This window comes from Lynx canadensis, chromosome B3 (genome assembly GCF_007474595.2).
Source record: "Lynx canadensis isolate LIC74 chromosome B3, mLynCan4.pri.v2, whole genome shotgun sequence".
Lineage (NCBI taxonomy): Eukaryota > Metazoa > Chordata > Mammalia > Carnivora > Felidae > Lynx > Lynx canadensis.
The window spans coordinates 62,320,106-62,347,647 of NC_044308.2; the positions used below are offsets into that span (position 1 = coordinate 62,320,106).

General features: G+C 45.6%; 1 protein-coding gene and 1 long non-coding RNA gene across 5 annotated transcripts; one reads left to right on the top strand and one right to left on the bottom strand.

Annotated features, from left to right (window-relative positions):
• Window positions 1-382: 382 nt before the first annotated feature.
• Window positions 383-16,717, top strand: CCDC32 (coiled-coil domain containing 32). 4 transcript variants are annotated; one of them, XM_030318477.2, is made up of 4 exons: window positions 383-441; window positions 2,746-3,001; window positions 7,640-7,796; window positions 10,797-11,748. In XM_030318477.2, the coding sequence occupies exons 2-4, from the start codon at window positions 2,758-2,760 to the stop codon at window positions 10,933-10,935; spliced, it is 540 nt and encodes a 179-aa protein (XP_030174337.1). In that variant the 5' UTR covers window positions 383-441; window positions 2,746-2,757; the 3' UTR covers window positions 10,936-11,748. The 4 variants fall into 4 exon arrangements, with proteins under 4 accessions (XP_030174337.1, XP_030174338.1, XP_030174339.1 ...); XM_030318478.1 differs by having other exon boundaries at window positions 2,751-3,001; XM_030318479.1 differs by lacking the exon at window positions 10,797-11,748 and adding an exon at window positions 15,678-16,717 and having other exon boundaries at window positions 384-441.
• Window positions 7,800-27,542, bottom strand: LOC115516095. Its single transcript, XR_003969469.1, has 5 exons — window positions 27,353-27,542; window positions 24,429-24,607; window positions 20,726-20,809; window positions 11,904-11,991; window positions 7,800-7,856 (listed from the first exon to the last, which is right to left on the bottom strand). It is a non-coding gene; the product is annotated as an uncharacterized LOC115516095 (long non-coding RNA).

Sequence of the window (27,542 nt, forward strand, 5' to 3'; positions counted from 1 at the left end):
CTGAAATTTTCACAGACAAAACACCAACCCAGAGAATTGCGGAGGAGGTGAATTTCCTCAGGGAACCAAGAAAACACAAAAGGCCTCGGCAACTGGGCTTCCCCTATCCGAGAAGGTGATGGCAGAAGGCGCTGTCCGCGCGCCAGGAATGCTCAGATGCGCGTGGAATCTACCTGCCCCAGGGAAGTTGGAGCCAAGGCCAAGTGACTGCCCTATATCCCGGCAACAAGTCCCGCCTACCTCTTTCTCTCACTCGGCCCCTCACTTCCTCACTTAGCCGAGCTCCCTTCAACCAATCGACGCACAGAACATCGTCAGGTTGGGCGGTGGTTGGAGGACTCCCGGGATCCATCACTCGGAGACTCCACCCCCCCATTTCTTCACAGCCTTCAGCGACGGAACTGAGCCGAGCGTTTGTGGGCTGCTGGGGAGGCGTTTGCGGTAGGTGAGGAGGGGCAGGGGTACCTACAGTTTTAGATCCTCGGCCCGGGTCCTATCCCGGGATACCACAGAGGAGCTTCGGGGCCTGACTTGTATTGCCCAGCCAGGTCTTGAGGTCAGAGTGACGAGGCCCGGGTCTGGACACTGGCATTGCCGGCTCTGTTCTGGACTTCCTAGAGAGAAGGGGGGAGGACTGGGGCTCCGGTGCGAGCAAAGTTTTGGTTTGGGTGGGTTCAAGCGACTTCCGGATGGGAGTGGAGGTTCACTGGGACCCCGGCATCAATTAATCCAGAGCCTCTGTGACATTTCTGCCCCTTTTACTTCTGGGCCCTTGCGCAGGCTGGGCTCTCTCCTGGAATTATTCAGACCTTACCCCAGGCAGCCTTCCTAATCTCAAAGGTCCTTCCTGAAGGAGGGTGTCAGCCCAGGCTGTAAGACTAGATAGTTATGAAAGCCCCAGCAGCGAGGTATTGGATAAGAACATGGATTTTGGAGCGGCAGAGGTGTGGTTTCCAATCAAGGAATCACCATAGATGTCAGTAAGGTACCCTAGACTTTTGTTATCCTTCTGGTCCTCAGTTTCTTCATCTGTAAACTGATGGAAATGCCTCTTCCAGTGTTTCTGATTATTAAAATAAGAACTTATAAAATAAGGTATATAGTCCAGCTTCTACATGTAATGAGCACATGGGGCTTTGCATATGGCATTACTCTCTGACAGTATTTTCCAAACAGCATTTTTATTATCCTCATGTCTATGGAACTGTGCAAGATCTTTGGTTCATGTCCTATTGAAAACAGAATTTAATTGGCTGAGGACAGAGTGGTTGCATTTTGGAGATCTTTGGAGCAAAGTGCAGAATATTTGTCTCCACTGGAAATGTCCTAGACATTTCTTTGTGTGTGTGCGTATGTGTGTGTTAAAACACACATAATGTAAAAGGGCCCATTTTAACTGTTTAAAAAAATAATTTTTTTAAAAAAATTATTTATTGGGGCGCCTGGGTGGCGCAGTCGGTTAAGCGTCCGACTTCAGCCAGGTCACGATCTCGCGGTCTGTGAGTTCGAGCCCCGTGTCAGGCTCTGGGCTGATGGCTCGGAGCCTGGAGCCTGCTTCCGATTCTGTGTCTCCCTCTCTCTCTGCCCCTCCCCCGTTCATGCTCTGTCTCTCTCTGTCCCAAAAATGAATGAACGTTGAAAAAAAAAAAAAAAATTTAAAAAAAAAAAAAAAAAATTATTTATTTACTTATTTAGGGAGAGGAAGAGTGAGAGGGGAGGAGGGAGAGAGACCAAATAGTCTCCATGCTCAGAGTGGAGCCCCCGACTTGGGGCTCAATCCCATGACTGTGAGATGGTGACCTGAGCTGAAATCAAGAGTTGGACACTTAACTGAGTGAGCCACCCAGTGCCCCTAAAATTTGTAAATTTTTATTTTTAGAGAGTGTGAGTGGGGGAGAGGGGCCGAGGGAGAGAGAATTCCAAGCAGGCTTTGTGCTGTCAGCTCTGAGCCCAATGGGGGGCTTGATCCCATGACTCTGGGATCAGGGACATGAGCCGAAACGAAGAGCCAGACACTCCACTGACTGAGCCACCCAGGCGCCCCTCATTTTAACCATTTTTAGATGTACAATTCAGTGGTACTCACATGGGTGTGCAACCGTCATGATTATCCATCTCTAGAACTTCCCATTGAAACTCTGTACCCATTAAACGTAACTCCCATTTCCCCCTCCCCCAACCCCCTGGCCACCACCCTTCTATTTTCTGTCTCTATGGATTTGACTGCACTAGGTACTTCTTACAAGTGGAATCATTTGATATTTGTCCTTTTGTGTCTGGCTTGAGAAATTTCATTTTTAAAAACACTTTATTATGAAAACAACTGGAATGCCGAGCCAGAAGAGGAACCCAATTGCCCTTTTGTCATCTTTATATCTATAACATAGGAATCTAATAAAAGACATTTTTTTTTTCAACGTTTATTTATTTTTGGGACAGAGAGAGACAGAGCATGAACGGGGGAGGGGCAGAGAGAGAGGGAGACACAGAATCGGAAACAGGCTCCAGGCTCTGAGCCATCAGCCCAGAGCCTGACGCGGGGCTCGAACTCACGGACCGCGAGATCGTGACCTGGCTGAAGTCGGACGCTTAACCGACTGCGCCACCCAGGTGCCCCAAGACATTTTAAGTTTAGAGAAACTTCTTAAAAGCCTATTACCTTCCTTCAGTAGGGAAACAAATATCTCAGTACTGCATACTTATACTGTATCCTTAGAGCCAGTCCTTACAGTTCTGTTTTTCCAGCTCAGATTCCAAATGAAAATGTTTGAGAGCGTTGACTCTACAGCTACAAAATCTGGCCCTGATCTTTGGGCTGAAATCTGTTCCTGTCTGCCAAATCCTGATCAAGAAGATGGTGCCAACAATGCCTTTTCAGACTCCTTTATGGATTCTTACCCTGCAGGCACAGGCCAGAGGGAGGCCCCAGATTTTGCTGATCAGCCAGCTACAAAGCCTTGGGCTCCCTTGCAGGATTCAGAAGTGTATTTAGCATCTCTAGGTGAGTTAAATTACTTTCTTTTATGTTTTTAATCATAATCTGGTGGTTTTAAGGAAGCATGTTAAAGTTACATCAAACCTGTTTTTTTAACATGTATTTTTCTAATGTGTATTTATTTTTGAGAGAGAGAGGGAGACAGAGTGAGAGCGGGGGAGGGGCAGAGAGAGAGAGGGAGACACAGAATCCAAAGCAGGCTCCTGACTCTGGGCTGTCAGCATAGATCCCGACATGGGGCTCGGGCTCGAACTCACAGACTGCGAGATCCTGACATGAACCGAAGTCAGATGTTTTAACTGAGTGAGCCACCCAGGCGCCCCTCAAACCTGGTTTCTAATCTTAATTATTATTATTATCATTTTGTATTATTATTTTATTTATTTATTTTTATTTATTTTTATGTTTACTTTTGAGAGAGAGAGAGAGACACAGAGTGTGAGCAGGGGAGGGGCAGAGAGAGAGAGAGAGAGAGAGAGAGAGAGAGAGAGAGAGAATCTGAAGCAAGCTCCAGGCTCTGAGCCATCAGCACACAGCCCTATCTGGAACTCAAACTCACAAACCGTGAGATCGTGACCTGAGCCGAAGTCGCTTAACCAACTGACCCACCCAGGTGCCCATTATCATAATTTTTTAATATTTATTTATTTATTTATTTATTTATTTTTAATTTTTTTTTTTTTCAACGTTTATTTATTTTTGGGACAGAGAGAGACAGAGCATGAACGGGGGAGGGGCAGAGAGAGAGGGAGACACAGAATCAGAAACAGGCTCCAGGCTCTGAGCCATCAGCCCAGAGCCCGACGCGGGGCTCGAACTCACGGACCGCGAGATCGTGACCTGGCTGAAGTCGGACGCTTAACCGACTGCGCCACCCAGGCGCCCCAATGTTTATTTATTTTTGAGAGAGAGAGACAGTGTGAGTAGGAGGAGGGACAGAGAAAGAGGAGAGAGAGAATCCCAAGCAGGCTCCGTGTTGTCAGCACTGTGCCGGACACAGGGCTCAATCTCATGAACTGTGAGATCATGACCTGAGCTGAAATCAAGAGTCAGCCGCTTAACTGACTGAGCCACCCAGTTGCCCCCTTAATTAGTATTATTTTTAGTCCTCACCACATGTATTTGTCAGATATAATCCTAGGGGGTTTCAGGTTGGTTGTTGGGAAGGAGCACCCTTTTCCTTGTATATCCCTTAAAACTCTCTTTGTTACCTCCTGCCTCTGACTGTATTATCTGAATTCTGCTTCATTTCTTGCCATTCTGTACAATCCTCTTGCCTACTATTGGTGGCCCATATAGTCAGATAACTCAAAAGTGTCAAACATTATGCCATCCTGAAAGAAAAGGGCATGGCCCCAGAGCTGCATTTGGATTTCTGATGAAACTATTATATTGAAAAATTGTTGTACTAAAAAACTGTTGTATTAAATAGGTTGATTGTTGGAATGGGACCATGTTGACATAAAATTCATTCTACCTCTTGTTAGTTGTTTAATTTTGAAAATATTTCCTGAATACATCTTCTGTCCTGTGGCCTTAAGTATTAATATTTAGAGAGACTCCAAATACAGGAAAGAGATTCAGATTGTCCCATGCAAGGGGAAAGAAAAATATCAGTCTAGGGCAGTGACTGCTTTCGAATTGTGGTATCCTTTTATTATTAAACACCCATGAGATTCATCTTTGTGTCACAAAACCAAACCTAGGAATAATTATTTAAGAAAGGAAAGGCAATTCAGGAAGAAGCTTTTGAGGAAGGACAGAAAGAAGAGTCAGAATAGAGTTTACAGGATCTGTAAGAAAAAGATATGAGAGAAACACAAGAGGAATGATGGATAATGAGAAATATAAGGGTGTAATGTGAAATTTATCGGGAAGCCACCAACGTTAGGATAGTAATACTTGCAGCCTGCAGCCCTGGCCAAGGTTGTTGACAATTGTGTTCTTTTTTTTTTTTTTTTTTTTTGAGATAGAGGGCACAAGTGAGTGAGGGCAGAGAGAGAGAGAGAAGGAGAGGGAGAATCCCATCAGGGGCAAAGAGAGAGGGAGAGAGAAAGGGGCTCACCCGGGCTCATGTTTTACCCAAAGCCAGACTCGAGCTCACCTGATGTTGGACTCAAACTCACGAACTATGAGATCATGACCTGAGCCGAAGTCACATGCTTAACGGCTGAGTCACCCAGGCACCCCTCTTTTTTTTTCAATGTTTATTTATTTTTTATGAGAAAGAGAGAGAGAGTGGGGAAGGGGCAGAGAGAGAGGGAGAGAGAGCCTGACATAGGGCTCGATCCTACAAATTGTGAGATCGTGGCCTGAGCTGAAATCAAGAGTCAGATGCTTAACTGACTGAGCCACCCAGGCGTCCCACACAATTCTGTTCAGTGGTAGTCAGAACGATGATAAGGAGAAGAAGCAATCATCTGAGAAAGCTGGAGAACCACATCCTGCAGCTTGTTGGTACTCTGTGCCCAGGAGATGTAAGAAAGTTTAATGGATTTGGTGATGATTTGATTGGTCAAGACTGGTTTTGGAAGTTAAAACTCCACTGATCTTTTCTAAAATCAGTTAAGAAGATGATTAAGGGGTTCCTGGCTGGCTCAGTCGGTAGAGCATAGGACTTTTCAACTGGGTGATTGTAAGTTTGGGCCCCATGTTGAGTGTAGAGAATACTTAAAAATAAAATCTTAAAAAAAAAAAAAAGATTAAAATTTCATTCTCTGAGGAAGACAGGAGCCATTTCTGTGCCTATGGCACAGTCTGGGAGACATTGGCAGGCAGACTTGGAGTATGCAGTGGTATCTATTTCTACCTGCCCAACTTAGATCACAACCGATTAGGGACTCAGCACACTCAGAGAGGGGAAGACTTTGCCAGCCCAAAAGAGTACCTTCCACCTTGAGAACCAAGGCCAGATAATACATTGTTTTTATTGCCAAATAAACCTATATCAAAAAGAATCCACTAAGAGCACCAATTATAAAACCTTAGCCAGCTCATGGGGCGTCTGGGTGGCTCAGTCAGTTAAGCGACTGACTACAGCTCAGTTCATGATCTCATGGTTTGTGACTTTGAGCCCCACGTCGGGCTCTGTACAGACAGCTCAGAACCTGGAGCCTGCTTCGGAATCTGTGTCTCCCTCTCTCTCTGCCCCTCCCCCACTCACACCCTGTCTGTCTGTCTGTCTCTCTCTCTCTCAAAAATAAATAAATATATTTTTTAAAAGTATTAAAAAAAAAAAAACTTAGCCAGCTCAGTGGGAGATCTACATAATTCTTTTCACATCCTCAAGGAGGCAAAAACTCCTCAAATATTTAACTTTTATCAATTGCAGGTTTTTTACATGGGCGAGCTCTTGGTGGTAACTTGCAGCAACAAAAGGTGGTTATTGCTTTGATCTGTGGATGGCAGATGATGTGGCCTGTTTAGAAATGAAAACAGAGGTGCCTGGGTGGTTCAGTTGGTTAAGTGACCAACTCTTGATTTCAGCTCAGGTCATGATCTCACAGTTTGTGAGATAGAGCCCTGCATCAGGCTCTGAGCTGAGCCTGCCTGGGATTCTGTCTCCCTCTCTCTCCCTGCCCCTGCCCTGCTCTCTCTCTCTCTCTTTCAAAATAAATAAGTAAACATTAAAAAAAAAAAAAGTGAAAACAGGGGGCTCCAGACTAGCTTAGTCGGAGGAATATGTAACTCTTGATCTCGGGGTTATAATTTCAAGCCCCACATTGGGTGTAGAGATTATTTAAAATAAATAAATAAAATTTTAAAAAGAAGAAATGAAAACAGGATTGCAAATCATAAAGTTTCTGTTTGGGTCTGGGCTTGATATTATTCCCCACTCCCCCCTCCAAAAGGCCATCATTGACACATTTATTATAGTTGAAGGCAAGACTGAATTAAGGCAGAAGGCAAATGGTGATGCTGTTCCTTCTGATCTTCAGTTGTTCAACAATTACACTTAAAATGCACAGAACAATAAGTAAACATCTATCATCAGGAAGCCATGTAGACCATTCATTGGAATTAGAAGATGTTTGTTTTTATAAGGTCCCAACATCCAGGCCACAAGTTCAGTAACTGTAAAAAACGTTGGGAGATTTTCTTTTATGAAGAATTTAATCGCACATAGAGATCTTCAAGGTCTCTGATTATTGAGTTCCCATCAAGTCAATTTTAGTGTCTAATGAACCATTGGATCTTTCATTATTTTCTCTAATTCTTTCTCCTGAGGTTTGGAAACTACTTCATGTCATTGTAACAAAAAGAAAAACCACTTACTCCTCAGAGAGACTATATTCAAGGAGTTGACACATGTCAAGCCAGGGAAAACAAGTAATTCCTTAGAGAGATACCTGCTGGCTTCTGTGATTTCAAAGAAGACATGCCACTGATTTATTTATGAGAGCCTATGGCTTTTTCCCTTTCTGGGGTTAAATGTTTCTCTGATACAATCCAGAGTTAAGACATTGTGAAGGAAAAAGAAAAATGTACATTTCCCTGTACATGTCCTCAGAAAAAATGAGCTCTTTTGCAGGGAGTGTGAATATACTCATCAGTGAGAGAATTTTTAAGTTGTCATGTTGCATTTTAGATTTAGTTTCATTTTATACTCACTTTCCTTGTTAACTTCTCCTCATCTGTTTTTAGAGAAGAAACTGAGAAGAATCAAAGGTTTAAATCAGGAAGTAACTTCTAAGGACATGCTTCGAACCTTGGCCCAAGCCAAGAAGGAATGCTGGGATCGATTCCTCCAGGAGAAGTTAGCATCAGAGTTCTTTGTGGATGGATTTGATTCTGATGAGAGGTAATTGGTTCTCAGTCCAGTTCCAGGTGACAGTATTTCACTGAGGGCATTTCTCTTTCTCTAAAGAATTCAGGGAGAGTGACATTTGAGTCGAGATATTGGTTAATATCAACATCAGCTTTTCTGAGCTCAAAACTCATCCTTTTTTAAGGTTGCTCTCTTTGCTCTTGGTCCAGTAGCAGATTTTTGATAGTATTTTTGCAAAAAAGCAAATACCCCACCTACATCTTGATCACAGATTGGACAGAATTGAGGATAAAGCATTGTCTTCTTTTCCAAGTATACAATGTACTTGAGAAAGTAGTAACCAATCATCAACTGGAACAGTATCTTACCTGTAACTCCCTATTGCCTTACAGAGTTTCTATCACCTTGTAGGCATTCAAATTTGTATAGACTGAATTTGTATAGCATGAATTTCCTAAGCATCTACTGTGTGAAGGCACTGTGCTTGATGCTATGGGGCTGGGGGTGCTGGGGCAGAGGGGAGATGTAAAGAAATTTTAGAGATCCCTTTTTTTTCCTTTGGTCCCCACAACTATTTGGAGAGAGATGACAAATATATATAAAGATGAACCTAACAAAATAAGGCAGCATAAGAAAAGAGCCGGGTGAGTGGAAGTGACAGAGCATGCTTTGGGAGTTGAGAGACCACTGAGCTCCCTGTGGGCTCTGGTGTTTGTGCCAGAGAAGAAGGCAGGACTTGAACAGTATCTTCAGGGGGTGGCGGATGCAGAGAGGAGGAGAGGGCATCCTGCCACAAAGAGCTGCATGGTGCCCAACACCCGGGAGAGTTGCTCTGCCACTTACTGGCTGTGTGTCCTTAAGGAAGTAACCTGTGTGTGCCTCAGTTTCCTGCTTTACAGAGCAGGAATAGTAACAGGAATATGTAATAGTAATATGCTTTCCAGGAATAGTAACTCTTACCTCTTAGGTTGTTAGGAGGGTTAAATGAGTTACTGTGTATAAAGTGCTTAGAACAGACCTGGCCTCTGGTAAGTACTATATAAGTGTTAGCTATTATCATTGGTCTTGATGGAATTTTAAAGTTCAGTAAGAAATTATTCAAAAAAATTGGTGAGGGAAGTAAAAACCCGAATTTGAAACAAAAGGTCTTAGGGAAACATGACCTAAGTTTGCAACATACCATTAACGTTGATTTTAAAAAGCCCCATGATGTCAGATGAAGCTATGGCTGCTGAAATCATGGACAGTAGGGAAATAAAACTTGATAGCTACATTTTACTTTTTTTTCTAAGTTTGTTTATTTATTTTTGAGAGAGAGAGAGAGAGAGAGAGAGAGGGAGAGCATGGAAAGGGAAGAGAGACACAGAGAGAGAGAGAGAGAATCCCAAGCAGGCTCCTCACTGTTAACGAGTAGCCCGATGAACTCATGAGCTGTAAGATCATGACTTGAGCTGAAATCAGATGCTTAACCAGCTGAGCCACCCAGGCGCCCCTACATTTTGCTTTTTAATTTGCAAAGTGCTTTTACTTACATTATCTTAAATATTGCATTGGCGTGCCCTTAGATTCTTCAGAAATCATGTGGCATCTAAAGTCAGGCCAACTACCTACCCTCTGAGGGTTCAGAAAATAAAACACATGTTGCTTTTTTCTGTCTCTAAAGACTCAATCCCGTTGAGCCTTCAACTGCCCCAAACACAAAAGACTAGAAGATGTACACATTCCCAACACACTAATAACTTGGTATTCGATTCTTGCGCCCCTTGAATGTTTGCCTCCTCTCCAATTCTGAGAAGAAAAGACAAAGTTTTCTCCTATGTGATTCTCAAGTAGGAATTCTTTTTCTCTGAAATCAGATCAGCACCAAGGCTCAAGGTCATGTTTCTGTGTGTTTATCAATACCTAAAATGATATGATGTTCCCTTTTCTATAGAAGCAATTGAAACAATTCTATGAAAAGTGTTGTAGATGAAGATTAAATGCCCCTGGAGTACCTTAGTCCCCTGAGCTGTGGGCACTTGTTTCCAAGCTCCATCTGTGGGAACACATCTTTCTATCAGTGTTAGAACAAGCACACCAGAAATAGATTTGCATTTATTTGCAGACTTCAACATTTATAATTTAAACAGAGGCCATTTTGTAGTGGAATTGTGTGGTTCTTCATGTACGTGAAGGCCAGGTAGGTGACCCTCATCATGGCATGCTTTTGGCCCAGGAGTAATGGGCTGAGAAATCCTATTGTCTACACCAGGATTCCCCCATTTTAGGTGTCTCAAATCTGCTGGTGATGGCTTTACTTCTGGGCTCGAGACTTTGGGCTATTTAAGAGCATAGAATAAGGCTTATATTATTTGTGGTCATTTGTAGTTTACCATGAGTATCTAATAAGCTTTAGAGTGGAGGATCTTGGGTAATTAAGGAAGGTGGGAGGGGGCACTTCTCCTCTCTGCACAGATGCAAAGGAAAAAAGAGCCCTCTGGCATAGTGGCTATTTCTTTGTGGGAGAAATTGCTGTGCAGATGTTTCCATCTTGGGGACTTGCTATAGGATGAAATAAACAAACAAAAAACCCACAAAAATGGTGCTTAGTGCTACTAAGTGCTGTAAGTATAATCGAGTCTCAGACTGCCTCAGGTATAGGAGATTTCAAGATGCTCCACTAATAGTTTGGTATTTATTTGAACGTTTCCTCCCTCTGACAGTTTCTCTCCACTCCAGTTTTGAGGAAGAAAAGACAGGACTGAGACATAAGCTCTTCAGCTATTCTCGTCAAGCCTTCAGAGGCTCTGCATTTGAAGGGGCCTGGTGCTGCTTATAGCCAAAGTGCCCACTAGGGGGTAAATTATGCCGCCGAGCTGCCAGGATGCACAGCTGTCAGAGGAAGATCGGCGTTCTCCCCGTTAGCAGTGAAAAACAATTGTAGGAAGAAATTGGTGGTGGGCGGGAAGGCAGTATTTGAGTAACTGAGATAATCATTAAGTGATTAATCAGCCAGGTCTGATGTGGCCACCCTTTTCTCCTGCTTTCTCCTAGCACCTTGGAACATTTCAAGAGGTGGCTCCAGCCAGATAAAGTAGCCATCAGTACAGAGGAGGTCCAGTATCTGATTCCTCCAGAGTCCCAGGTTGAGAAGCCAGTGGCCGGGGACCAGCCAGCAGCCGCGGAACAGTAAATTGCACACACGCACGCCAAGCAGCTGTCTTGGGTCCAGAGGAAACAGCGGAGCAGCAAGGAGAAATCTAAGGAGGGAGGGTAGCCCACGCTCCCACTCAACAAAGCAAACAGCTGTGGGCCCCTGAGGACTGGCTTGGGGCTGGCATGTGTGACTGTCCTGGATAAAGTGACTGACCCAGCACATGCTGGATCAAAATACCGCTTTCCTCTGTGTCTCACACCTTGCCTGAGCCCTGTTGCTACAGGTGAGAAGTCTGCTAAGAATCTAGTGAAGGAGCAAGTATGAAAGTATTTGGAGAAACTGATATCCTTGTGTAGAATATATAAGCTCAGTGAGCCATATTTTTGCTTGCCTCTTCTGGATGTTCCTGCCTGTATCCCAAGTATTTCTTTGGTTAATGGTCAGTGGTAAGTGAGGCCAAGGAGAATCAAATCTGCCTCCTTGGATCCACACCCCATGTGGGGCTCCTCTAAGTTTGTAATAAATATAGAGACTTTAGGAAAAGAGGCCGCACTTTTCCTTTGTCTGATTTGTTCCTTGTGGAGAAAAGGGACAACAGTGTGACAACTTGAGTGTTTGTGTGTATATGTATATATTTTTATTTCATGCATGGTTTCTCCCCTAACTTCCTCTTGCACTTAAAAAGGGCCAAGCTTCAGATTAGACTTGTAAATTTGGTGTTGGTATTTGACACCCCTTCTGAATAGTTCCAAGCTTCTTGCGGCAGCTTTCCTGGCTGAGCCTGTGCTTCCCTGTTTATAGTGTTCATGTTCAGTCCGTGTTGTCTACATAAAGCTTTTGTGATGAGAATAGTTGTGTGTGTGGTGCTCTTGAACTGCTTCTCCCCCAGAGAGATGCTCCCAGTTAGTGGGGAGGTAAAGACAAGTATTTGACAATGCAGGAGACCTGAGAAACTTTGCAGCCTTCTATTTTTGACATGAGCCCTCTGACAAGCCAAACCTCACCTCGGTGCTCTTAGGGTAGGATTCTGTGGCCAGATTTCTGCAGCTCTGACTCCATGGAGCTTCTTCCCGGGTAACAGGTTTCAAATCCCTAATGATGGAACAGAGTGACCATAAAAATCTTCAGAGAACATGTGGTCATATCTAAATCAAGTATTTGCACTGTCAAAGGATGGGAATCAACCAGATAATTCCATGTATTTGCTGAATTGTATGAATTTAGGGGGAGGTGGCAATTTCCAGATATATTTTCCTTCTTTAAAATTGATAATGGGGGGACCTGGGTGGCCCAGTTGGTTGAGTGTCTGTCTCTTAATTTGGGCTCAGGCTGTGATCCCAGGGTGGTGGGATCAAGCCCTAGGTCTCTCTCTGCCCCGCTCCCCCCCTCTAAAAATAAAAAGAAAAATTTGATTAATGGTATTAGCTTTATTCCTACTGCTTTTTAAAAAATGTTTACTTATTTTTGAGAGAGAGAGAGCGTGAGCAGGGGAGGGGCAGAGAGAGAGGGAGACAGAGAATCTGAAGCAGGCTCAGAGCTGTCAGCGCAGAGCCCGACGTGGGGCTAGAACTCAAGAACTCTGAGCTCATGACCTGAGCCAAAGTTGGACGCTTGACCGACTGAGCCACCCAGGTGCCCTCTACTGCTTTTTACTTTTATTTTTTTTTAAATTTTATTTTTTCCTCTACTGCTTTTTAATAGTAGGATACCTTTGACATACAGAGCGACCGTCTGTGGTCCCCAAACACTTTGGGGAAGGCAGACACTGACAGTCATCTGGCCCTGGACTGAGCTTGCAAGTTTCTGTCTCTGCCTGGGGTTCAGGTGCTGGACCACACTTCCTTTGGGGCCATCTGATGGCTCTCATTGGATAGATTTTTTTTTTTTTTTAAAGACTGAGTTTTCTTCTCCCTTCATGATAAACAAAAATGACTCTTTCTCAAGTAACAACAATTTAAGAAAAAAGCAATAAGGTCCTAAAACACCCTCCTAAAGAGCAATCATCAGACAGAGAATGTATCTACACCAGAAAATAGTGTTTTTGTAGTTCAGTCAAGATTCCAGCTTTGCCTTTTCCCTACCTCCCATTTCCTAAGAAACAGAAATTTTAGTATGAGAAGGTGGGAAACTGAGTTAGAGGAACTGAAGTGGAGTTAGAGGAACTGCAGGACTGGAAGGCTTTTAGCCCCACGTGAAAATCTGGGTGAGGTATGGGATGAAAGTCCTAGATCTTCAGCTACCTGCTCACTTAACTCTTTAAAAATTTTTTTTACATTTATTTATTTTTGAGAGAGCACAAGCGGGGAAGGGGCAGAGAGAGAAGGAGACACAGAATCTGAAGCAGGCTCCAGGCTCTGAGCAAGCATTTAGCACAGAGCCCGACAAGGGGCTCAAACCCAGGAACCATGAGATCATGACCTGAGCCGAAGTCAGTCACTTAACCAGCTGAGCCACCCAGGCGCCCCTCACTTAACGCTTTAATAGAGGCAGATTTCCACAGAAAGGAGTTCAGCGAGTTGCAACTATGGTTTCTTTTCTTCTTCTTTTTTTTTTTCATTTTATTTTTGAAAGAATGAAAGCACAAGCGGGGGAGGGGCCGAGGATCCAAAGTGGGCTCCTCGCTGACAGCAGTGAGCCCAATGCAGGGCTTAAACTCAGGAGCCATGAGATTACAACCTGAGCCAAAGTTGGGCTCTCAACCAGCTGAGCCACCCAGGTGCCCCACAACTATGGTTTAGAGGTGACAACCTGAGTGATGGCTCTTAAAACAAGTGAAGCACAATTTACCAAAAAATTTAAGTTTTTATTTATTTGTAATCTCTACACCCTATGTGGGGCTCAAACCCACGAACCCAAGTTCATCCTCCAACTGAGGACGCTCCTCCAACTGAGCCAGCCAGGCACCCCATAGCGAAACCAAATTTGATACTAGCTTCCAAAGCTAGTTTTTTAATATAGACTTAACTTAGACTATTAAAATGGTACTAAATTTGAATCTAAGAGTCTCGGGTGCTATCTTTATCTGCCTTGTGGCTTACTGTGTGATCACAAGTCAAATGATCTCTTTATATTCCAATTCTCTTTCAGAAATTGGACTAAATGTAGGAAAAATTCTACTGGCCAGAAACGCTGATCTTTTTTCTTTGACCCTGGAAATTTCCAAGGAACTCCAGTTAGCACTTCCTCAAATCAGATTTGAGTTGAGAGGGCTCCCTAAGTGAAACAGAGCAAATGGAGCAATATTTAATGCTAAACCACAGAGCCAAGGGAGGACAACTTTTGCCAATAGGGCAAAGCAGAAATGATGTGGCATACCCAAAGAAGGTTGGGTTAGAGCCAGGGAGGAAAGGTGAGTGACTGCCACACTGTTCTCTCCTGCCACATGGCACGCTCATCACCCAGGGCTTTGGTAGGATCAGGGCTGGAATGGCACAGGCTTGCATCCAGTACCTGTTCCAGAAATAGGCTCTGGATGTAGGGACAGCAAGTAAACAAACATCCCACCAGCTGTTGCTGAGGTGTGCCTCTCCCAGGCAGGCCTGCCCACCAGGACTGTTGCTGGAAAAGGGAAAACGCCCTGGGGCCACTCCCTGGCCCTGCCTTGGAGTGGCTCCCCAAGATTAAGAAAAGCTCCAGCCACATGAAACAGGCAATATTTTCCTGAAAATTCCAAACCATCCCAGCCAGCTTTGTCCCTACTTGAGTTGTAAGATTCAAGACAGGACACTGCCATAGCAATCTTAGGTCTGTGGGAGAGTTGTTTACTTGAACCCAGAAGTGGGTTATTTCAGGCACGGATTCATTCACCTAGCCAATATTTGTTGAGACCCTGCACTGTGCATGGTGGTGAATAAAGTGAAACCACATCTTCCCACACAATGATGGAAGGAGAGAGATGGCCTAGCTAATTAGTGCTGTCATCACTGGTGCTGCGGAGTCAAGACGTAAGCACAGGGAGCTTTAGAGCATGGGGAAGAAGATAGGAGAACCCTAGGCCAGTCAGGGTGGGAAGTAGGAGAGAGGCTGTGTTAGGGAAGCCAAGTCCAGAAAAATGAGTAGCAGTCAGACCATGAAAATAGAGGGAGAAGAACATGGGGACAGAGAAAAGTCCCAGAAGAGGAAAACAGCATGTACATTGGCCTAAAGGCAAAAGAAAGTTTGGAGACCAGAAAGTAGTTCAGTGTAGCTGGAGCATGAAGGAGAAAGAAGGAAACATCCAAAGATGAGGTTGGGAAATTAATAAACAAGGCCAGGTATGAAGGGCTTCATAAGCCATGTTAAAGAGCTTGGGTTTTATTGTGGGGACAAGGAGATAATGGGTCATTTTAAGAGGGGTAGTGACAGGATCAGATTTGCATCTAGAAAGATGCAAGCTATGGTTGCCATGGGTATGACATGATTATACTGATTAGGGGAGCACAGATTCACACTTGGCAATGATATGTCTATATGAAATAATGCAATTGATGGCTTGTGGTCTTATTTGTATTTTCTAGCTTGATTTCTTTGAAGCTATTGTTTCACGATTACAGAACAAACAGAATCATGTTTGGCAGACCTCAGAGGTGGCCATATCAACATAGCACATCCCACCCTTTCATCTTAAAGTATGATGGGGACATGCCTCTCTTGGGATGTTGGGTCAGCACTCCCTCCCCTTGAACCTGGGTATGACTATGTAAGTGCCTTGCTAATCGAGTACAGCACAAATAATGTGACTTCTGAGGCTAGGTCATGAAAGCACTCCTCTCTCTCTCTCTCAACATGTTCCTTGGTAGTTCTGAGCCAACACAGAAGATGTTTGGCAACCTTGAGGACACCATACTATAGAAACGCCATGGAGAGACAGAGGGGCTGGCTCTCAGCAGTTTAGCCCCAGCATGAATCTTCCCACCTAGGCATCAGACATGTGAGAGATTCAGATGATTTCAGACCCCAGCCTTCAAGCTACCCCAGTTGACACCAGGTGGAACAGAGACAAGCTGTCCCTGAGAAGCCCCGCAGATTTATGAACAAAATAAATGCCGTGGTTTGAGCCATTGGGTTTGGAGCTGGTTTGTTACACGACAATAGGTAACTGGCACACCATGACCTACGTTTCGGATTTTATGTAGCTAATTTCAGGTATTTTATTTTTCAGTCCCTTTTAGTTTCTAATGGTTACAGAATTTTAATACTTAATTCTGGATGCAGTATGGAGAGGAGCAAAATTGGATGCAGGGGCCAGCTGTGAGGTGACTGCGGTTGTCTAAGAAAGAGATGACTGACCTGAGGACTTTCATCTCCACTTAGGGTAGAGAATCCTGCAGGAAAATGCCACTCCCCTGCCCGGGGATGAGAAATAGCTGAATTATCTACAAAACCGTAGCTTTTCTTGCGTCTGCAGGAAGCTGAGGTCACAAGACAATGAAATAAAGCCTCTTCAAGGAGAGAGAGACACACATGAACAGTCTCAACTTTAGCAGAGCACGGAAGAAAGAGGTGGCCATCATACAAGTGGGTAAGAAGAAATCAACAAAAACTTTAACAAAAACTAAAAGGCTACACATGGGCTAGTGTGTCAGTTTAGAATAGCTGGAGACTATTCCAGACACAGGAGAGTTTGTACTCACAGTGTTGTTCCAGAGGCCTCCCCGGAGGTTCAGAGAAAAACTGGGAGCTGGGCAGGAAATGGGAGAGGGCTTTCCTCCGTGGTGGTGCAAGCATGCAGAAGTTGATTAAGGCAGCTGCTTGGCAAAGGCAAAAAGCCTCAGCTGCTTCCAGAATCCCTCTCTTAAGCAAAAGCCTTAAGCTGCTAAGGAAGGGGCAACAGATTCTTGCTTTAGGGGGAGTAATGAAAGCAAAACTCACCTGCTTTGGGGTGAGGAGTAAAAACATTTCTGTCCTTCTTTGCCACAGGCAAAGATCCACTGCTCTGGTGAGGAAGAATGGAAGCAAAATCCCTCTATCCCAAAGGGAGCAGCGGGCAACTATGGGGCTGAGGATTCACGCAAGGGTCTGCTCTGTTGGGGGAGCGGGCAAGAAACTGGCCACAAAAACCAACTGCAGATAGTAAGGCAGAATTTGGCTTTCTGAGGGAACAGGGGCAGAAATAATGAGAAAGCCTCACTCCTGACCTTGGGATGTGCCTGAGACTAAAGCTGAACCAGGATAACAGAGATACACGCCCTCAACCCACCCCCACTGCGTGTCTTGCCCCTCCAGGAGCCTGGCTCCACACGACAAGCAAGAGCACTCCACTGCTGGTGTAGGGCAGGCATGCAGGGATGGTTGAGGTCCGTGGAGCAGGAACCCAGAAAAATCCTCTGACACACCAGTCCACACTCTAAGCAGCCCACTACCAGAGGGATTCAAAGCCTGTGATGCACTAAGGTAATGGTGGGAACAACATAGCCCAAACCGTACCTGACCCCGAACTAAACAGACTTAACCCCTCAGACCAACAGAAGAGGCATGGCCACTTCCAGACATAAATACCATTTACCTCAGTCTCTACTGTTTACATGCGATGGGCATTCAATAAAAATTTATGACGCATATGAAAAAGAAGAAAAATAAAAATCCATCGTCAAAAGTTACAGAAATCAGGGCACCTGGGTGGCTCAGACGGTTAAGCACCCGACTCTTGATTTTGGCTCAGGCCATGATCTCATGGTTCATGAGTTTGAGCCCCACGTGGGGCTCTGCGCTGGCTGTGCAGAGCCTGCTTGGGATTCTCTCTCTCTCCCTCTGTCTCTGCCCCTCCCCTGCTTGTTCTTTCTCTCTCTCTCTCTCTCTCTCTCTCTCAAAAAAAAAAAAAGTTACAGAAATCAACAGAACCAGATTCACAGATGACACAGATTTTGGAGTTACCAGATAGGGACTTTAAAATAATAATAACTAATATGTGAAAAGGTCTAGTGGGAAAGGGTGGGCAATTTGCATGAACATTTAGGGAGTCTTGGCAGAGACACAGAAACTATGAGAAAGTCCAATGCGAATGCTAGAAATAGGCACTCCTGGATGGCTCAGTCAGTATAGCATCCTACTCTTGATCCTAGGGTCGTGAGTTCAAGTTCCGTGTTGGGCACGGAGCCTACTTAAAAAAATGCTAGAAATAAAAAACATGATATCAGAGATGAATTCCTTCAAGTTTTTCCATAGTAGGTACAGCTGAGGGGAAAAAAAAAAAAAAACAATGAACTTGAGAGAGGTCAGTAGAAACCATCCAAGCTGAAACACAAAGAGGGGCAAAAAGGAGTGGGAGTAAAAAAAGAAAACCAAGCTTCTAAGATCTGTGGGAAAATATCAATCAGTCTGATATACGTGTAATTTGAGTCCCAGAAAGAGCGAATGGTGCGGAAGAAATATTTGACGAGATGACAGTAACGCAAACGAGGATGTGGCTCTGAGCCTAGAGAGAAGTGGATAAAGGAAGCATTTGGAGGGGAAGAACCACTGGAACTCAGTATCCTGGTGGAATGAAGTGTGAGAGAGTAGGAGTGGAGCCTGACACCTGGGTTTGGCACGAGGGAGTGTGGGGTGGCTAGCAAGTGGTGTTGCTGGGTTTGGAATTTCTAGCCTGGCTTAGCTCTCTGAAGCCTGTGCTCCTTGGATGCACCACACTGCCTCCTATAGGCTGCACTGGAGCGACAGGTGGGTGGGTCTCTGCTCCTTGAGGCCCCACCCTCCAGCTGGAGGCCATCTTAAGCGGTGGTACTTCCCACCATGAGTCAATGTGTGGCTGAGATATACTCATCTCCTGGCATTCTCCCCACCTCCTTTTCCCAAGTGCTACAGGTCACAGATTGTTCGGAAGTAAAGTTTTTCTCTTCCCAAACAGACTCTTTGCTCCCTTCATGCTGACCTGATCCACTTAAAAAAATCAGTTATTTTGCAGATAAGCAGGGAGGGAGGAGGCAGAGATAGGTAAGAGGGATGGTACCTATGTGGGCATGCATGTGTGCACAGGTAAAGAGATGGGTTACTGAGAGTGTATCATCATTTTATTTTTTCCTTTATTGTATTGTATTTATTAGTATTATTTTTTAAATAGGCTCCATGCCCAACATGAGGCTTGAACTCATGACCCTGAGATCAAGAGCTGCACGCTCTATCTACTGAGCCAGACAGGCACCCTGAGTTTTGAGCATTTTAAAGAATAGAACCAGGGAGCCTGGGTGGCTCCATCAGTTGAGCATCTGACTCTTGATTTTGGCTCAGGTTGTGATCCCAGGGTTGTGGGATCAAGCCCCACATTGGGCTCCACACTGAGCGTAGAGCCTGCTTGCGATTCTCTTCCTCTCTCTCTCCCCCTCTCACATGCCCTTTCTCTCTCTAAAATAAATAAATAAATAAATAAATAAATAAATAAGGACCACTTTTGGTTTTTTATCTTATGTCCTTTTTGGATGAGATTATCTATTATTTTGAGAGAGAGAGAGAGAGAGAGAGAGAGAGAGAGAGAATGAGTGGGAGAGGGGAAGAGAGAGAGGAAGACACAGAATCCGAAGCAGGCTCCAGGCTCTGAGCTGTCAGCACAGAGCCGGATGTGGGGCTTGAACTCATGAACCGCGAGATCACAACCTGAACCAAAGTCAGCCGCTTAACCGACTGAGCTACCCAGGTGCCCCTGGATGAGATTATCAATTGGTATCTCAGCAGAATGCCAAGGTGCAGCATAGCCTTCAGCAGAGCATCTGGTCAACTAAATCATGAGATCTGGGAGACAGGATGGAAGGCGTAGGTTGGATTAGAGTACAGTAGTGTAAATTCTTAGTTGTTTGAAAAACCATCTAAAAATTGTGCTCATTGACTAATAAACTGACACGATGCTCATATCTTCTTTGTTTCCTTTTCTTCTTCTTCTCCCCCTTCTCCCTTACCCCCTCCTCCCCCTCCTCCCCTCCTCCTCCTTCTTCTTCTTCTTCCTCCTCACTCTGCTGAGCTGAACATTTTTATTAATGATTTGGATAAGTGCATAGAAGACATCCTTACTAAAAGTGAGAGGATAGGTAATTGACTGACCAACAGAATCAGACTCTAAATTTTTGTAGACTGAAATGATGGGACAAAGTATGAAATCTAATAAGGATAAATATGAAGCCCTTCGTTTAGGATTTAAAAAGTAACTACACAATTAGAGGACACAAAAAGAACTGTGTATTAGTTTGTTCTAGTAACAGAAAACAGACTCAATCTAGATTAAACCATAAAGGGACATTGATTGATAAGGACAGAAGTAGAGCTGGCCTCAAGGTCATCTGGATCCAAATACTCAAGTAATATCTTCAATCTCTTCTTTCTTTCACTCTTAACTTCTCTATTTCTTTGTGTGTAGGTATAGCAGATATAGACCTGGGAGTTCTTTACATCATCCCAGCTTAGCAAATCCAGCCCTTCCAACTCCATATAATAAATCCCAGGGAAGGATTCTGATTGGCCTGGCCTGAGTCACATGCTAATCATCAAACCAATTGCTGTGACCAGGGAAAGGACTGGCTTTCATTGGCTGAGCCTAGGTCATGGGCCAAAACATATGGCTAGAGGCACAGGGTACCGTGGTTGGCAATCCCACCAGAACCATTTGAAAATGGGAAGTGAGAGAGAGTTGCTGTTACCTGAAGAAAAGCAAAAGGGATGCTGAGAAACCAAAACAACAGATGTTCAATGTCTTTACAGTTCAGTTGAGTCAGTAGTGTTGTGTACCTGCCAAAGTTTATAATTCTAGGAATCAATAGTGGAAATGTACTTAGGGCTATAATAGTATAAAAATAAATTCTGCACTGGCCATACGACTCTGAAGTATCATTTGGGCACTATGAAAGAGGAACACTGACAAACTCACAGTGCTGCCTGGAGTAGGGGTCCAGGGTAAGGAGGCCCAGAAGATCATCTCATTTGAAGAAAGGTCAAGGCAATAAAATTTGGCCTGGAAAGAAAAGATATGATAAACATGGTTGGCCTTAAAATATTTGGAGGAGTCTTGAGCAGAAAAATGAAACACTGACATACAAAGGACAAACTAGGACCACTGGGGGTAAGTTTCAGGGAGAGCAATCACAATTCAGTGTAAGGTAAACTTTCTAATAGCTGTCCAATAATATATGTCCAATCAGGCATCAGAGATATTGTAAAGGGATTCCTTTATTTCATAGAAAGTTGGATCAGATGACCCCTAAGGTCCTTTCCAGTTATGAAAGTCTATGGTTGTCCATCAGAGACCTACAGGTGCTTGCTGCTAATAAGTCAGCCCTGGACTCCGCAAAATCTTGGAGGAGGAGCTGTTGAGTTCTTTAGATGATAATGACCTCCTTAGATGATAATGACCTCTTCCAACAAACATCTGATCACCTACCAACAATCAGTCAGAGGCACAGCTCTCCAACAATTCTTATCTTAGCCCAGCCATGTGGGACAGACTTTTTGGCAGGGAAGATCACAGAAAGACAGCCCTTGTGCTATTTTATGTCTTCTGAACACATACCATCAGACAAGGTCTTGGATGTAGACAGTTTATTTTAGGGGGTGGGCAAGAATAATGGAGCAAAGAGAATGAGATGGTGAAGGGTCTAGTGAGTGGTTCCTTGTGGGTAGTTAGGGCTCAGTCCCTCTGGGATCACTCTGAGGCGCATAAAAGATCACAGCTCAGAATTTCTCCCACTGAGCGATGGGGAAATATGGCTATAATTCCACCAGTCCCCATCCCTCAGTGGTTGAGGTTTGTCTTTTGGGAGTGTTAATCTCCTACTACTTCTAGGCTGCCCTGCAGAGGCTGAGAAAAGCCTCCCACAGAGAAGGAGAAGGATGGTCTATTAGGATTCCTGGACCCAATTCCAACGGGGGTGGGTTGGGTTCTCACACACACAGCGCCAAGCAATTCTCATACATCAGCAGGGTGTCCAAGAATTCAACTCAATTCGGACACTATCTTCCTGGAGATGGCATCAGATTCACAAGTTAAGGGTTCAGTCCCACAAAATTGCCTCCCACCCCAGGCTGTTATTTGTTCTTCTGACCGATTGGAGGTTTCAACTACCTCTTCCTTAGGTTCAATTAATTTACTAGGGTGGCTCACAGAACTCAGGGAAACACTTAACATTTATTTATCAGTTTATTAAAGGATGTGATAGTCAACAGTCAGATGAAGAGATACATAAGGTGAGGTATGAGGAAAGGGCACGAAGCTTCCATGCCCTCTCCAAGCACACCATTCTCCATAATCTTCATGTGTTCACCAACTCCAAAGCTCTCGCAACTCTGTCCTTTTGGGTTATTATGGAGGTTTCATTGCATAGTCATGATTGACTGAGTCATTGGCCATTGGCTGATTCAGTCTACAGTCTCCCCTCCCCAGAGGTTGGGGTGGAGGTGGCAGTAGGACTGAAAGTTCCAACACTCTAATCACAAAGTTGTTTCTCCTGGAAACCAGGCACTGCCTTTGGGTGGAGTCTATAAGTCAACTTCAGTAATTACAAGACACCCTTTTCACCTTTATGGCTGTGAAGTATTTTCAGGAACTGTGGATGAAGACCAAATATATCTGAGAAAGATACTTTGGTCATCTGAATGACTAAATATACATTTCTTACAAATCATTATATCATAAATGGGAAACTGTGAACATGTTCTGGAACTGTCCATCACAGCCGCAGTTGGACATAGAGGTGGGCTGAAGGGATGTGGGGTAGGGCATCAACAACATCTGCCACAGTCCCTTTCCCATTCAGTCCGGGACCTATCTTCCAGGGACAGCATGGGACCTTTGATTTTCACATTCTAGCTTCTGTGGCCCAAGGAGTTCTCCAAGTTGGCTAATTCAGCATAGCCTTATCTGATGTCCACCCACAGCTATGTTGAGCTGAAGTCTCCCTTCTGGGCCAAGTTTCCTCACTGGGCTGTCTGCTCTGAGGCTACCAAGGCACTAGGCTCTCTAGGCTGCCACCTGTTCTATTCTACACCCACATGTGAGCCTGGAACATGGTGACATTAGGGATACTGGTTGTACTGTTCATTCTACAATGGTCAAGGACAGAACTGGTTGGAGGCTGGATGGGCTCCAAGTTTCCTCTGCTTATGGGCTATTATTTCTTAAGAAGAAAAGGCTAAGAATGACTGAGAATTCAAAGACCCTGAGAGACCTCACTCAAAGCCTTAGAGACACTTCTAAGATAGGAAATTAATGACCTAATGTTGGAGGCAAAATTCCTGGCCAGCCCTGGAGGACCAATCCTAGTTGGTCTGTGACTCCAGTTAGTGCTCCTCTGGCCTCCTGGGTGAGCACTCCAAACACTCCCCTCCCCTATTCCTCTCACCCTCTTACCCCTGCATTCCCGACCGGTACTCAGTGTTTCCGGTCACCCCTTCTCTCCTCCTTCATATTAGTTAACTGCCCCCCGCCCAGGGGCTACGTCACCTCTGATGGTCATACTCAAACTCCCTAATTTTGCCTCATTTCTTACCATCCTACTCAGTGCTCTAATACCCATTCCACCACCTGGGAGAAAGGAGGCTGAGCTGTAGGTATTTATGGTGAGTTTGGGGTGAAATGGAACCAAGGGCCTCCCTAAGGCAAGGAGGGGCTGGGTGTGGGTGTGTGCTGGGGTGGGGTTCAACTTCACCATTGTTAGCTTAGGGCAAGGCAAATGGATGGCAAATGTGACCTAGCCAGAGAAAGAGCCCGGCCAGCAAATCACCTGAGATCCCACCTGAGACCTTGGGGAGGTGAGACAAATACTGGATCTGAGCCCGGCTCAGGACAAGGCACTTTACTGGGATGGGAGCAAGGCAGTGTGGGCCAACTCCTGTCACAATTGTCCCCTTTCCCCTTTCTGCCTCCCTCAGGCCATCTCCATTACTCTTCAGTGGGGGCTTCTCTCATCCTTGTTGTCATGAGTCCCCTGTGCCTCTCTTTGTCTCTTTTCTTGTTTCTGTCTCAGACTCTGCTGTGCTTTGTTCATCATCCCTCAGTCCTGCATCACTGAGACCCTGTCACCATCTCACTTTTTTGCCTCTTCACATTCTCTGGGTCCCTAAATATGCCTTATTTCTCTTTGTCTCTGTCGGTGTGTGTGCCTCTGACTTGATCTGTTTTTCTATATCTGTCTGTCCATATTCCCAGAAGACCTATAACTCCAGAACAGCTGGCTGGAGTGGCTTTTCTGAGAACGGAGCCTGGGACAGCCACCCAACATGCTGAGTAGAGGTGGCTAAGGACATTTCCAGCCCAGGAGTCGTCATGGTAACAGCCAGGGCGGGCCAGGCAGGGGACGTGCAGAACCACGTGGGCTTGACCTTTCTGTGGTGTCACGTTTGAGCGGGAGCTGGGGAAAAACAGCAACAACTGCTTCCCTCTGGCCAAGCCCTGGGGCTTCCAGGCTGGGCTGAAAGGAGAGAGGGAGAGAGGAAGAGAGAACTGGGACAGCTGGCAACAGAGCGCGTGGACAGACGCGTTAGCCAGAGCCATCCAGAGAATCCGCTGGAGAGCGGGGCGAGCACAGGCACGCACACACAGCTCCGGGTCGTCACCGAGACTCCCATTGTGAACTGACCTGTGGAGGGCACCAGACATCACTGCTGCAGGCTCAGCTCGCGCTTCTCCAGCCTCCGCTCTGGGTAGGTGGTTAGTAAAGGTCAGTCCCCCACACTCAGAGCTCCCCTCCACACTCCTTCAGATCAAATGTCACTTTTTCCATATTGCAAAAGCCTCTGTTGCTCTAAAGAAAATATGCTAAAAGAAAAAGGAACCAAATGATTCTTTCAAAAATAGAAATATTATAAATGCAAAAGTCCAAAGAAAGATACTCAAAATAAAAGGCAATCCTCCCTCTACTTCCCCCAGCTCTGAAGTTCCCTCCACAGTCGCTTCCCATGCCTGTCAAGTCAGGGGGAAGAGACGAGGCTGGGTCCCAGATCCACTTCTCTGACAAGGGCACAAGAAGGGAAGCCAGATATTTTGTTTCCCATGTGTGAAGGAGGCTTGGACTCACAGCCTTCCTCCCCGTCCAGATATACCCGTTCCACTCCTTACACCTTTCTCCTACAGGGCAGATATACAGGCACCGGGAAGAGGTGTCCACAGGTGTCCTGTTGACCCTGTGACCCCTTAAGGGAGAGGCAAGGGGTACAGGGCAGCCTCAGGTTAGCTCCGTAAAGAACACAGCTCACCTGTGGATCTCATTTCCAAACTTTTGAGCCGTGGCCATGCAAGAGATCTCAAGCCTTTTGGGAAACACTGCCTTGGAAAACAAGACCACCAGCTCAGAATGAAAACGAAGCTTGTCGTGAACTGAAAAATCTACATGCAGGAAAGTCATGAAGTGGGCACTCACCAGCCAAGAGGTGGCTGACTTAACACAGCAGCATTCCAGGCTCCTTTTATTCATCAGTCAGCCCAAAATACCCTTGGAGAACTTCATCATGTCACTCAGATAAGGAAAGGGGAAGTCTTTTGATTCTTGGCAGGAGAGGGGACGGCCATAACCCAGCGGTCATAAGCTACCATGCTTTGGGGTGCCTGAGTGGCTCAGTCGATTGAGCGTCTGACTCTTGATCTCAGCTCAGGTCTTGATCTCAGAGTTGTGAGTTCAAGCCCTTCATTGAGCTCTGTGCTGGGCATGAAGCCTACTTAAAAAAAAGTTAGCATGCTTCCAAAAGGCTATTTGAAATGAGTCCTGATTGTATATATTTGAAAGTGGTCACAATGTTACTGAAGATTCAGCATTTTTGAGGCTAACCTTTCTTTCTCTGACTCATAGGTTTACATGTTTGGGAAGTGGTTGACATAACCTCTCAGCTCTGCCCCTACAGAATCATCACTGAATACTTCTATCCCTTACCTGGGGACAGAGTAGGTTTTGGGGACCTTCAGGTACCTGTGACTCTTGGAGCAGCTGGCAGAGGACAGGAAGGAAAAGGGTGACCGCTGCCCCACATGAGGCCCAGGCTCCAGCCTAGCAACGGTCACCCCTCTCCCCTGGCTGCAGTTGCGTCCCTGTGTGAGCATGGGGCCTTTTCCTTCTGCCTAATCCCCTTCCCTCTAGCTCTGGCTTTTCTCCATCAGCCCCTCAACTCACCCCTGATCCCTCTCCTGCTCAGCACCTGGGGCTGGGACAGCTCCCCACGGATTCTGATAGTCTGGGCACCTGCAAGTGGTGTAAGCTGGGGAATGTGAGTCAGACTGGCAATTGCTCCCACCAGGCCAGCGACCCCTAGAATCCATCCCTCCTCTCTCCACTCAAGCTATGCATCAGGTCTGCCTCACCGTCTGGATCTGAATGCTCACTGCGCTAGGACAGGCCATCTGCTATTTCATGCCCATGCCTTCGCTGGCTCTGTTCCCTTTGCCAAAAAGCTCTTTTCTGGTGAATCTGTGTTCTGCTTCAAGACATGACTCGATTGCCACTATACAAGCAGAGCTATCCTCAATCTACCCAGGCTACTCTGTTTCCCTTAGAATTTGTTCTTACCGCTATCATAGCAGTCATATCTCTCCACATCTGCCTCCTCCCTGGAGGGTATGCTGTCTGGAAGAGACTGGGTCATATGGATCTGTGGGTCTCCAGAACTTGGCTCAGTGTTGCTCACTCAGTATTTGTTATTGCTGTTGGTCCTCACCCAGAGTGGAGCCTTGGTCTAGGGTATGAGCCAGAGAAGGTCTCAGAAGCCTCCCCAGAAGCAATGGTATATCTGCATGGCAATGAATAGTGGGTGGCGCGTATCATGCTGCCCCTGCCTTGAGAGACCACAGTCCCATCCTGATGCAGGTCCTGTTGTGCCAGGCTGGTTGCAAAACAGGATACTTCTCACCTCTGACAAAAGCACAGCTTTGGCCCACTGGCGCCTCATGGGCTACAGAAGCAACACCTGGCCGGCATCTGGATGCTTCCTCCCCAGCTTTGGGCAGCTGAATCCTACAGTTATTCCCTCATTATTTGGCTTTACTGACTCCCCCTTGCTGCACTAAACAGAGCCCTGGGGAGTGGGCTCAGAGTGGGAAGAGAAGGCTGGAGGCATCCTTCGTGTCCTCCTCCCTCTCCCTCCTCCTGGCTGGTTGCAGCTGTGCTGTGTGATGGGGAGCTGAGCACAGTCTTAATTACCGCTCAGCCCTGCTCATTAGTGCCTCTGGAAGCCAGAGAAGCCCTAAGTTAGGACGTTGTGATCACAGTGGAGGCCAGGACCTCAGATTTCCCGGGTGATCACAAGTCCCGTTTCTCAGGGATTGGGTCTGTGTAACTGGGGATCCCTTTTTGGGCCTCCAGAGGGAGACGCCCCTCTCTGGGATGGGAAATGGGCTGGAGATGGAGAGAAGAGAGGGAAAGCTAGGCCCCCGCATGGGTTCTCGCTCGTGTGTGCACAGCATCATGGAGACAACATATGGTGGAATGTGTGAAACTCCAGTGCAATCAGAGAAAAATGAACACATGATTAAATAAACCAAATGTGCTCAAATTCAGCACATTGATGACTTACCCACCTTCTGGGGGACTTAAGCAGGGGGCATTGTTCAGCCACTCTGTTTTTCTTTTCTTTTCTTTTTTTTCTTTTTCTGCAGTGAAATGGAAAAAAGAACTGGAAAGTGCTGAATACTGAACAAAAGGGAACTGAGGGAAGGAGAGGAGGGGTGGACCCTGGAAATTATAAATGAATAGGCCTGCTACAATATC

Excerpts from the sequence above, each read along its gene's own strand:
- CCDC32 (XM_030318477.2), top strand. The coding sequence starts at position 2,758 with ATGAAAATGTTTGAGAGCGTTGACTCTACAGCTACAAAATCTGGCCCT. Across the intron at positions 3,002-7,639 it reads AGTGTATTTAGCATCTCTAG|AGAAGAAACTGAGAAGAATC; the intron begins GTGAGTTAAATT and ends ATCTGTTTTTAG. Across the intron at positions 7,797-10,796 it reads GGATTTGATTCTGATGAGAG|CACCTTGGAACATTTCAAGA; the intron begins GTAATTGGTTCT and ends GCTTTCTCCTAG.